The 13,127-nt window shown below is 44.4% G+C and overlaps 2 protein-coding genes across 9 annotated transcripts in view; one reads left to right on the top strand and one right to left on the bottom strand.

Annotated features, from left to right (window-relative positions):
• Positions 1-13,127, top strand: part of LOC133636326 (zinc finger protein 568-like) — a 448,159-nt gene that overhangs the window by 34,981 nt on the left and 400,051 nt on the right. The gene's annotated exons all lie outside the window — the stretch shown is intronic.
• LOC133636336 (gastrula zinc finger protein XlCGF57.1-like) overlaps positions 1-13,127 on the bottom strand; it is a 297,128-nt gene that overhangs the window by 66,977 nt on the left and 217,024 nt on the right. For 4 of the 5 annotated variants that reach the window (XM_062030284.1, XM_062030285.1, XM_062030287.1 and 1 more), the window contains one exon: positions 8,206-10,285. The exons of the other annotated variant lie outside the window; for it this stretch is intronic. In XM_062030284.1, the coding sequence (XP_061886268.1) occupies positions 8,862-10,285 (1,424 nt within the window). In that variant the 3' untranslated portion in view covers positions 8,206-8,861. Of the gene's footprint in view, positions 1-8,205; positions 10,286-13,127 lie in introns of those variants that run through there. 5 annotated transcript variants of the gene reach the window in all.

The raw sequence follows: 13,127 nt of genomic DNA, 5'->3' as shown, positions 1-13,127 counted from the left end.
AAAAGGTTGTAATTAGTTTGCCTGCTATACCACCAACATGTGGGTCTTCCTATCAATAGCCATAAAGGAGTGTAAATCCCTTACTTCCTTCAAAGCAGCTTGGACAAGACATTACAGGTTGTGGCTACTCGTAACTGGGAATATACAAAACCTTTTGCTGCAATTTTCTTGCAGTATTGTTGTCTTTTTGCTACTTTCTGCATACTTTGTGTTCTATCTGTGTGAGTGAACAAATATTTCAACTGAAACCATCTCAGGCTTTCTTGTAGCAGTGAATGTGTACCGTGATCAAAGTGTAGCCTTTCCTATGCAAACTTCTCATAACTCCTTCAATCAATCAATCACACATTGTTACAAACTGAGAGGAACATCAACCTCAAACTGTCTCCTTTTCATGAAGAATATAAATGAAAGCATTGCATCATCCCCACAAGACAAAGCATCTATTGAAGAAAAGTGTTAATAATCAAATATAAAGTTAGTAAAGATGTGAGAGTAAGAAGTCAACAAACCTGTTGTGTGTAACACAACTTGATGTTTCTTGAAAACATCGTCCAGTAGTTGATTGTTCTCTTTCGTTCTATTTTCACACAATCACAACACTTTACACTCACATGTTCACACAATCACAACACTTTACACTCACATGTTCACACAATCACAACACTTTACACTCACATGTTCACACAATCACAACACTTTACACTCACATGTTCACACAATCACAACACTTTACACTCACATGTTCACACAATCACAACACTTTACACTCATATTTGATGTCTACTTAGCGATGTGTTGATAACGTCCACGTCTCTTTTTTAGCAGCTAACAAGCTAAGCTAACTAGCAAGCTAAGACTTGATTAAGTGCCCTCAGACTAATGTATCCGGATACAAACAATGTTTCATCTACTACACGACATATATGCGTACATGTATGCACTAAATACAAATAGAGAAACAATAATGGCCAGTGGCCACGTTTAGGCCTTTTCTGTCAAACGCCATTTTGCTTTTTACTCCTTCGTCTTCTTTGTATTTCCAGCAGACTAGTAGAGCATCTTAGGCCTCCACAGCTACTTAACGTCCTGTCCTATGGTCCATACTACATTCTACAGTACAGGACTTCTTAACGTCCTGTCCTATGGTTCATACTACATTCTACAGTACAGGACTTCTTAACGTCCTGTCCTATGGTCCATACTACATTCTACAGTACAGGACTTCTTAACGTCCTGTCCTATGGTTCATACTACATTCTACACTACAGGACTTCTTAACGTCCTGTCCTATGGTCCATACTACATTCTACAGTACAGGACTTCTTAACGTCCTGTCCTATGGTCCATACTACATTCTACAGTACAGGACTTCTTAACGTCCTGTCCTATGGTCCATACTACATTCTACAGTACAGGACTTCTTAAAGGCCTACTGAAAGCCACTACTACCGACCACGCAGTCTGATAGTTTATATATCAATGATGAAATCTTAACATTATAACACATGCCAATACGGCCGGGTTAACTTATAAAGTGACATTTTAAATTTGCCGCTAAACTTCCGGTTCGAAACGCCTCTGAGGATGACGTATGCGTGTGACGTAGCCCGGCGAACACGGGTATGCCTTCCACATTGAAGCCGATACGAAAAAGCTCTGTTTTCATTTCATAATTCCACAGTATTCTGGACATCTGTGTTCGTGAATCTGTTTCAATCATGTTCATTGCATTATGGAGAAGGAAGCCGAGCAAGCAAAGAAGAAAGTTGTCGGTGCGAAATGGACGTATTTTTCGAACGTAGTCAGCCACAACAGTACACAGCCGGCGCTTCTTTGTTTACATTCCCGAAAGATGCAGTCAAGATGGAAGAACTCGGATAACAGAGACTCTAACCAGGAGGACTTTTGATTTGGATACACAGACGCCTGTAGAGAACTGGGACAACACAGACTCTTACCAGGATTACTTTGATTTGGATGACAAAGACGCAGACGTGCTACTGTGAGTATGCAGCTTTGGCTTTTTTTTGCATATGTACGTAACTTTTTTTAAATATATAAGCTTTATGAACCTTGGGTTAGGTGAACGGTCTTTTGGGCTGAGTGATTGTGTGTGTTGATCATGTGTTTGAATTGTATTGGCGTGTTCTATGGAGCTAGGAGCTAGCAGAGGAGCTAGGAGCTAGCATAACACGTACCGTACCGTACGTGCGCGTCACGTACGTAACTTTTTAAAAATATATAAGCTTTATGAACCTTGGGTTAGGTGAACGGTCTTTTGGGCTGAGTGATTGTGTGTGTTGATCAGGTGTTTGAATTGTATTGGCGTGTTCTATGGAGCTAGGAGCTAGCAGAGGAGCTAGGAGCTAGCATAACAAACACGCAGGTGTTATTATGCAGGATTAATTTGTGGCATATTAAATATAAGCCTGGTTGTGTTGTGGCTAATAGAGTATATATATGTCTTGTGTTTATTTACTGTTGTAGTCATTCCCAGCTGAATATCAGGTACCGTGAGTATGCAGCCTTGGCTGCTAAACATTCCATAACTTGACCGTATGTGCGCGTCACGTACGTAACTTTTTAAAAATATATAAGCTTTATGAACCTTGGGTTAGGTAAACGGTCTTTTGGGCTGAGTGATTGTGTGTGTTGATCAGGTGTTTGAATTGTATTGGCGTGTTCTATGGAGCTAGGAGCTAGCAGAGGAGCTAGGAGCTAGCATAACAAACACGCAGGTGTTTTTATGCAGGATTAATTTGTGGCATATTAAATATAAGCCTGGTTGTGTTGTGGCTAATAGAGTATATATATGTCTTGTGTTTATTTACTGTTGTAGTCATTCCCAGCTGAATATCAGGTCACCCCCGGCTCTCACACTATCTTCCCTATCTGAATAGCTTCAACTCCCCACTAGTCCTTCACTTGCACTTTACTCATCCACAAATCTTTCATCCTCGCTCAAATTAATGGGGAAATTGTCGCTTTCTCGGTCCGAATCTCTCTCACTTCATGCGGCCATCATTGTAAACAATAGGGAACTTTGCGTATATGTTCAACTGACTACGTCACGCTACTTCCGGTAGGTGCAAGCCTTTTTTTTATCAGATACCAAAAGTTGCAATCTTTATCGTCGTTGTTCTATACTAAATCCTTTCAGCAAAAATATGGCAATATCGCGAAATGATCAAGTATGACACATAGAATAGATCTGCTATCCCCGTTTAAATAAAAAAAAATCATTTCAGTAGGCCTTTAACGTCCTGTCCTATGGTCCATACTACATTCTACAGTACAGGAGGTCGCGCTAGCAACCTTTCAATGGACCACTTCCAACTTGGCTTCTTCTTCTTCTTTGTTGTTTAATGGTGGTTATGGTACGTGGATTGTAGCTGAGATAGGCTCCAGCGCCCCCCGCGACCCCAAAGGGAATAAGCGGTAGAAATGGATGGATAGATGGATGGTACATGGAGGGCACTAGGACCATGTGGAGGCCACTAGGACCATGTGGAGGCCACTAGGACCATGTGGAGGCTACTAGGACCATGTGGAGGCCACTAGGACCATGTGGAGGCCACTAGGACCATGTGGAGGCTACTAGGACCATGTGGAGGCCACTAGGACCATGTGGAGGGCACTAGGACTGCTCTTATTGTTGTTTGTTTCCTAAGTGTCACCAGGACGTCCCCTGGCCCTAACACTCCATGAAGGACATTTACGGGCATTGACTTCCATCTTAAATGGACATTCACATGGACATTGTTAACATCCATATTATCAACCTTTCTGTTTGGTCCTTGTGTGCCAGCTGTTTAATGGCAAATGTTTTTGAAGAAACTGCACATTTTCTGTTTTGCACATTTTACATTGATCAGGATTTATTTTATTTAAGTATGACGTTTCGAGCAAGAGCTCCTTTTCCCACTGCTGTGGCGGTGTGTGCGAACCTTTCTTTCTTTTTTTTTCTTCTATCCATCCATCCATCCATCCATCTTCTTCCGCTTATCCGAGGTCGGGTCGCGGGGGCAGCAGCCTAAGCAGGGAAACCCAGACTTCCCTCTCCCCAGCCACTTCGTCCAGCTCCTCCCGGGGGATCCCGGGGGGTTCCCAGGCCAGCCGGGAGACATAGTCTTCCCAACGTGTCCTGGGTCTTCCCCGTGGCCTCCTACCGGTCGGACGTGCCCTAAACACCTCCCTAGGGAGGCGTTCGGGTGGCATCTTGACCAGATGCCCGAACCACCTCATCTGGCTCCTCTCGATGTGGAGGAGCAGCGGCTTTACTTTGAGCTTTGACAGAGCTTCTCACCCTATCTCTAAGGGAGAGCCCCGCCACCCGGCGGAGGAAACTCATTTTGGCCGCTTGTACCCATGATATTGTCCTTTCGGTCATAACCCAAAGCTCATGACCATAGGTGAGGATGGGAATGTAGATTGACCGGTAAATTGAGAGCTTTGCCTTCCGGCTCAGCTCCTTCTTCACCACAACGGATCGATATAGCGTACGCATTACTGAAGACGCCGCACCGATCCGCCTGTCGATCTCACGATCCACTCTTCCCTCACTTGTGAACAAGACTCCAAGGTACTTGAACTCCTCCACTTGGGGCAGGGTCTCCTCCGCAACCCGGAGATGGCACTCCACACTTTTCCGGGCGAGAAGCATGGACTCGGACTTGGAGGTGCTGATTCTCATCCCAGTCGCTTCACACTCGGCTGCGAACCGATCCAGCGAGAGCTGAAGATCCTGGCCAGATGAAGCCATCAGGACCACATCATCTGCAAAAAGCAGAGACCTAATCCTGCAGCCACCAAACCAGATCCCCTCAACGCCTTGACTGCGCCTGGAAATTCTGTCCATAAAAGTTATGAACAGAATGGGTGACAAAGGGCAGCATGGAAACGTGTCCAACTTACTGCCGGCAATGCGGACCAAACTCTGACACTGATCATACAGGGAGCGGACCGCCACAATCAGACAGTACGATACCCCATACTCTCTGAGCACTCCCCACAGGACTTCCCGAGGGACACGGTCGAATGCCTTCTCCAAGTCGACAAAACACATGTAGACTGGTTGGGCAAACTCCCATGCACCCTCAAGGACCCTGCGGAGAGTATAGAGCTGGTCCACAGTTCCACGACCAGGACGAAAACCACACTGTTCCTCCTGAATCCGAGGTTCGGCTATCCGGCGTAGCCTCCTCTCCAGCACACCTGAATAGACCTTACCGGGAAGGCTGAGGAGTGTGATCCCACGATAGTTAGAACACACCCTCCGGTTCCCCTTCTTAAAGAGAGGAACCACCACCCTGGTATGCCAATCCAGAGGTACCGCCCCCGATGTCCACGCGATGCTGCAGAGTCTTGTCAACCAAGACAGCCCCACAGCATCCAGAGCCTTAAGGAACTCCGGGCGGATCTCATCCACCCCCGGGGCCTTGCCACCGAGGAGCTTTTTAACTACCTCAGCAACTTTAGCCCCAGAAATAGGAGAGCCCACTACAGATTCCCCAGGCACTGCTTCCTCATAGGAAGACGTGTTGGTGGGATTGAGGAGGTCTTCGAAGTATTCCCTCCACCGATCCACAACATCCGCAGTCGAGGTCAGCAGAACACCATCCTCACCATACACGGTGTTGATAGTGCACTGCTTCCCCTTCCTGAGGCGGCGGATGGTGGTCCAGAATCGCTTCGAAGCCGTCCGGAAGTCGTTTTCCATGGCTTCCCCGAACTCCTCCCATGTCCGAGTTTTTGCCTCCGCGACCGCCGAAGCCGCACACCGCTTGGCCTGTCGGTACCTGTCCGCTGCCTCCGGAGTCCTATGGGCCAAAAGAACCCGATAGGACTCCTTCAGCTTGACGGCATCCCTCACCGCCGGTGTCCACCAACGGGTTCTAGGATTACCGCCACGACAGGCACCAACTACCTTGCGGCCACAGCTCCAATCAGCCGCCTCGACAATAGAGGCGCGGAACATGGTCCACTCGGACTCAATGTCCAGCACCTCCCTCGTGACATGTTCAAGTTCTTCCGGAGGTGGGAATTGAAACTCTCTCTGACAGGAGACTCTGCCAGACGTTCCCAGCAAACCCTCACAATGCGTTTGGGCCTGCCAGGTCTGTCCGGCTTCCTCCCCCACCATCGCAGCCAACTCACCACCAGGTGGTGATCGGTAGAAAGCTCTTCCCCTCTCTTCACCCGAGTGTCCAAAACATGAGGCCGCAAATCTGACGACACAACTACAAAGTCGATCATGGAACTGCGGCCTAAGGTGTCCTGGTGCCAAGTGCACATATGGACACCCTAATGTTTGAACATGGTGTTCGTTATGGATAATCTGTGACGGGCACAAAAGTCCAATAACAAAACACCGCTCGGGTTCAGATCCGGGCGGCCATTCTTCCCAATCATGCCTCTCCAGGTTTCACTGTCGCTGCCAACATGAGCGTTGAAGTACCCCAGCAGAACGAGGGAATCACCCGGGGGTGCACTCTCAAGTACTCCCTCGACCGAATCTAAAAAGGGTGGGTACTCTGAGCTGCGGTTTGGCGCGTAAGCGCAAACCACAGTCAGGACCCGTTCCCCCACCCGAAGGCGGAGGGAAGCTACCCTCTTGTCCACCGGGTTGAACTCCAACATGCAGGCTCTGAGCCGGGGGGCAACAAGAATTTCCACCCCAGCCCGTCGCCTCTCACTGCCGGCAACGCCAGAGTGGAAGAGAGTCCAGCCCCTCTCGAGAGAACTGGTTGCAGAGTCCTTGCTGTGCGTCGAAGTGAGTCCGACTATGTCTAGCCGGAACTTCTCCACCTCGCGCACTACCTCAGGCTCCTTCCCCCCCAGCGAGGTGACGTTCCACGTCCCAAGAGCTAGCTTCTGTAGCCGAGGATCGGACCGCCAAGTGCCCTGCCTTCGGCTGCCGCCCAGCTCACTTCGCACCCGACCTCTATGACCCCTGCTATGGGTGGCGAGCCCATTGGAGGGGGGACCCACGTTGCCTCTTCGGGCTGTGCCCGGCCGGGCCCCATGGGGACAGGCCCGGCCACCAAGCGCTCGCCATCGTGCCCCACCTCCGGGCCTGGCTCCAGAGGAGGGCCCCGGTGACCCGCGTCCGGGCGAGGGAAATCTGGGTCCTTTGTTTTTATCTTTCATTGAGGTCTTCTTTTTCTTCTAAGTGTTCCTTTTTTGATCCAGCACCCATCTCAATTGGGATTTTTGATTTTGTTCCCCCTCTGTTTTGCACATTTAAAAATAAAATAAATGTATGCTTGAAGAATACAATTTTCTTGTGATTATGGTATTAATAGGACTTACAGTAAGTGCAACAGTAGTCTAGTGGAGGTGTCAAGTTCATTTTTCTAAGCATTTTGGCATTTTTAAAGCATTTTTTCAGGCCCGGACTGAAATAGGGGACACGCAAATTTTATAAGTGACACCAAAAATGTTCCAACCACCCGCGAGATGTCCCTTATTTCAAAGTCTGGGAGTTGGCAACCCTAATGTTTGAAAAAGGCATTTGGTCGCTGATGCACTTATTGAGTGATAAAAGTATTATAATATTTTAAGATTTCATTACGTACGACCTGCAAAAAGACGGAAATATTTAAAAAAAATTATAAAGGTTTTCGTTCAAAATATTCTAAATACAGCATATCATCTTTTTCAGAACTCTTTTCTAAACTTTCTGGGCTTTTGGTGGATGGACACAATATTACAGATTCAAAACTCTGAAATTAGACATCCATCCATTATCTACCGCTTGTCCCTTTTTGGAGACACTTATTTACTATTTCTTTTTTGCTGTATTTTCTCTGGAACAAAACAAACAAACAAAAAATACTCATAACTTGAAAGAATCCATTCTTCCAAAGGCAAAGGCAGTGGCCAAAAATTGACCACTTCAAATAATTTCAGGATGTTGTTTTACAATTGATGACAACACTTGTTCTTTCTGTGATAGGGAAATAAAATAGTTTATGTTATAAATGTGTGCAAAATAAATGTCTGTGGGATGATGTACAATATTGGCTTTTGCCTGACACTCCACACTTGTTTTCTGAAATGTATATTGTTTTGGGGATGTTAAAAAAGAAAAAAAATTTTTTTTAAAAAACAATAATGGACATTTTTGTTTTATCCACAATTGTAAGTTTGTAAAAACAAAACCATCCTTCCACAAACAATTCAGCCATTTTCTCTCACTTTTATATTGCATAAAGGTCTGGGGACATACATATGAAACAATCACGACACAATCATCATATTACAAAAGAGAGTAATAACGATAATTAAGAGAATGGATTATAGAAACCCAACAAATGATTCATAAAATCACACATTTTAAAATTGTATAAAAGACAAGTGTTCAAATGATGTATAAAGTAAATAATAATATGCTTCCTGAAGTGGTCCAGAAGATGTTTCACATGTGAACAAGTACATATGTATATCATATAAAGGTGCTAATCTATGGGATCATTAATAATTACAAATACAAACATGTCACACTTCAATATTTCTAACACCTATAAAAAACACTATTATGAATAAGTCTAATATTGTACGGTGAATATATATACACACAAAATGTTTATTGTATGTAAAATATGTCTTGTACTGTTTACTCTCACCTTTTCAGTCAAATTGTTCTGTTCAATGTTTAATAAAAGTACACAATGTTGCATATTAATGCATGTACTTGACTGAAAAAAGCACTAATATAAAATATGTAATCTATAAATGTAGAAGCATATTAAAAAGATAGTTACACAAACAACAATGATGTCACACATGTTATATGTGCTGATGTTGTTAGAAAGTCAAAGTTAAAGTCTTGACAGTTTATTTCAAATCCTGCATCTTCATTTGCTGCTGCTGTTCTCACCAGCACACTTGTGTTTCTTACACTGGTACTTAGAAGACAATCTTTCACCACACACACTGCAACTCAACAATTTCTCTCCTGGGTGTCTTCTCATGTGTACTACAAGTGATGATCGTTCACTAAAGCTTCTGCTGCAGATTGAACAGGAATGTGATTTTTCCCCAGTGTGTGTTCTCTTGTGTGCTTTCAAAGAATGATTTCGTGTAAAACCTTTACCACAGACTGAACAGGAAAAAGGGTTTTCACCAGTGTGTGTTCTCATGTGCACTTTCAAATGGTAACTTAGAACATAACCTTTACCACAGATTGAACAGCTAAAAGGTTTTTCTCCAGTGTGTGTTCTCATGTGTACTTTTAAACTTTGATTTATTGTAAAACTTTTACCACATTCTGAGCAGGAAAAAGGTTTTTCTCCAGTGTGTGTTTTCATGTGTCTTTTCAAATAGTTCCTATAAGTAAAATCTTTACCGCAGATTGAACATGAAAAAGCTTTTTCACCAGTGTGTATTCTCATGTGTATTTTCAAATCTTGCCTTTGAGTAAAATCTTTACTACAGATTGAACATGAAAAAGGTTTTTCTCCAGTGTGTGTTCTCATGTGTCTTTTCACAGTGTGCCTTTGAGTAAAACCTTTACTACAGATTGAACATGAAAAAGGTTTTTCTCCAGTGTGTGTTCTCTTGTGTAATTTCAAATGGTGCCTATGAGTAAAATCTTTACTACAGATTGAACATGAAAAAGGTCTTTCTCCAGTGTGTGTTCTCATGTGTCTTTTCAAATAACTAGGATATTTAAAAGTTTTGTCACAGAGAGAACATGTGAAGTGAGTGTTGTCAGTGTGACATGTCTTATCATGTTTAGAGTGTTCATCATCAGTGTCAGGAGAGTGTGACGTTGTGTCCTCACTATCTGATAGTGGAGCTAAGATCTTGTCTGCTTGTGATCCTCCACAGTGGTCTCCATCAGCTTCTGTTGTCATGTGTTGTGTTGAGCTGCTGCTTCTCTTCTCCTCACTCTCACCTTTGACCTCATCATCTTCACTCTTCACAGGGACACCAGTCACTGGCATCTTGGTGACATCAACCTCCTCCACTCCTTCAACATGCTGACTGATGCTGTGTTCCTCCTCTTCCTCTTTAATGTGAGGACTCAGTGGATCCACCGCTTCCTCTTTAAAATGGGATGTCAGTCGGTCCTCCTCTTCCTCTTTAAAATGGGATGTCAGTCGGTCCTCCTCTTCCTCTTTAAAATGGGGTGTCAGTGGGTCCTCCTCTTCCTTTTTAAAATGGGGGATCAGTGGGTATTCCTCTTCCTTCTTAATGTGGGAGGGCTGTGGCTCCTCTGTCCGCATCCTGAAGCTCCACTTCTGTTGCTCAGGGTGAAGATGTTCTACACAGACGTCTGCAAGACAAACACAAGTTTGAGAAACATCCATCTCTGCTCAGTCACACAATGCATTCAGTACTTTTGCATGCACTTAGGACAAACAAGTTATCGTATGAACTGTCTTGAAATCTCAGTGACACACAAACACGCTGCTCTTTACAACATTATTCACAGGAAAATAAAAACAAATGAATGGCGCTTGACAGCGCTGTGTGCGGAGCTGAAGCATTCTTGCCAACCCTCCCGATTTTCACCCGTCAACAATACTGAGGACAACAATATTGAGGGCACTATTGAGGGCGGGCGTGCAGTGATGGCATTGCCTTTAGCCTCCGCTTTTTCTCCATACAAACAACGTGCCAGCCCAGTCACATGTTGTATGCGGCTTCAACAGACACACACACGTGACTACAAAGCATACTTGGTCAACAGCCACACATGTTACACTGAGGGTGGCCGTTTTAACAACTTTAACACTCTTACTAATATGCGCCACACTGTGAACCCACACCAAACAAGAATGAAAAACACATTTCGGGAGAACATCCACACGTAACACAACATAAACACAACAGAACAAATACCCAGGGTCCCTTGTAGCCCTAACTCTTCCGGGCTACAAGGAATCTACCAGTCATGGTGTGGTATATGGCTCTCGAGGGCCGAACATTGACGTCACTTGCGTGATGCAAGCAGAGAAACGTTTTGCTGCTTTTCCACGAGACACGCACGCGCTCTTCCTCCCTCCCTACCTCCCTTTCTCTCTCTCTCTCTCTCTCTCTTTCTTTCGCTCTTTCTCGCTCCCGCTGGTCCGGGCGGGGGAGACGAGCGGTCCGGTAGCTTCCAAAGGACCGAGCGACAATACAAAACTGTGGTACACTGGACCCCAGCGCTGATACTCCGACAGAGAGTCGCTGGGCGAATCGGACGTGTAACACGTTAGTCGTGATCGGGGCTAATTGTGCTACCGTAACTGTAAACTCCACAGCGAGACCCCACCCCCTCCCGTTGGCTCCAGACAGAGACAATTTTTGTTATTTGTGTCCAAAATACCCCTGCGTTAGTGGAAAAGCGGCAAATGAGTAAAAGCGAGAGAAACGTTGCCATGGAGACAAGGGTTGTCTTACGTGCCTGGTTGCAGTCACACAGCGACACCTGTCCATCAGTAATAAAGTTCCTGATAACCTGGACCAATTCAAACCGTTATTTGTTTTTTTTTATTGTTTAATTTGCATTGCCTCACACGATGAACACTACATATATTTGTATATGACGCCATATAACACTGCGGGAGCAGTCACTTTTTCCCGGTACTTTCTGCTGACCGCCGTGTTGCTGTCGGGAGGAAAAGCGGAACGACACACATTGCGGAAATAACATTATTCTCCGTGCGTCGGTTAAATACAAATATATTCCACAACCCCAAACATGTCTTTTTCAAAGCGTGCAGTGAAGAGAAAGGTTAGTGATGAGCAAAGACAATTCCAGGAAAAGTGGGAGATGCAATATTTCTTTGTTGAGCACAGGGGCACCCCGACGTGTCTTATTTGCACAGAGAAAGTTGCCGCGCACAAGGAATACAATTTAAAACGTCATTATACCACTAGACATGCTGAGGAGTATGCAAAATACCAGGGAGATGAGAGAGTGACTGCACATTTTAAAAGCAGTCTACTGAGGCAACAAGATTTCTTTAAAGGCCTACTGAAATGATTTTTTTTTATTCAAACGGGAATAGCAGATCCATTCTATGTGTCATACTTGATCATTTCGCGATATTGCCATATTTTTGCTGAAAGGATTTAGTAGAGAAAATCGACAATAAAGTTCGCAACTTTTGCTCGCTGATAAAAAAAAAGCCTTGCCTGTACCGGAAGTAGCGTGACGTCACAGGAGCTAGTATTCCTCACAATTCCCCATTGTTTACAATGGAGCGAGAGAGATTCGGACCGAGAAAGTGATGATTACCCCATTAATTTGAGCGAGGATGAAAGATTCGTAGATGAGGAACGTTACAGTGAACGACTTGAGAGGCAGTGATGGACGTATCTTTTTTCGCTCTGACCGTAACTTAAGTACAAGCTGGCTCATTGGATTCCACACTCTCCTTTTTATATTGTGGATCACGGATTTGTATTTTAAACCACCTGGGATACTATATCCTCTTAAAAATGAGAGTCGAGCACGCGAAATGGACATTTAAAGTGACTTTTATCGCCAAGACAATACATCGGTGACACACTTAGCTACTGAGCTAGCGCGATAGCATCGTTCTCAAATGAAGATAGAAACTAAATAAATAAACCTCTGACTGGAAGGATAGATAGAAAATCAACAATACTATTAAACCGTGGACATGTAAATACACGGTTAATGATTTCCAGGCTGGCGAAGGTTAACAATGCTGTGCTAACGACGCCATTGAAGCTAACTTAGCAACCAGACCTCACAGAACTATGTATTCTCTCCTTTTTCTATTGTGAATCACGGATTTGTATTTTAAACCACCTGGGATACTATATCCTCTTGAAAATGAGAGTCGAGCACGCGAAATGGACATTTAAAGTGACTTTTATCTCCAAGACAATACATCGGTGACACACTTAGCTACTGAGCTAGCGCGATAGCATCGTTCTCAAATGAAGATAGAAAAAAAATAAATAAACCTCTGACTGGAAGGATAGATAGAAAATCAACAATACTATTAAACCGTGGACATGTAAATACACGGTTAATGATTTCCAGGCTGGCGAAGGTTAACAATGCTGTGCTAACGACGCCATTGATGCTAACTTAGCAACCAGACCTCACAGAACTATGTACTCTCTCCTTTTTCTATTGTGAATCACGGATTTGT

The sequence above is a fragment of the Entelurus aequoreus genome, linkage group LG20, assembly GCF_033978785.1.
Source record: "Entelurus aequoreus isolate RoL-2023_Sb linkage group LG20, RoL_Eaeq_v1.1, whole genome shotgun sequence".
NCBI lineage: Eukaryota > Metazoa > Chordata > Actinopteri > Syngnathiformes > Syngnathidae > Entelurus > Entelurus aequoreus.
Note: the sequence above shows the minus strand (reverse complement) of the source record. Positions and strands in the feature narration are given on the sequence as shown.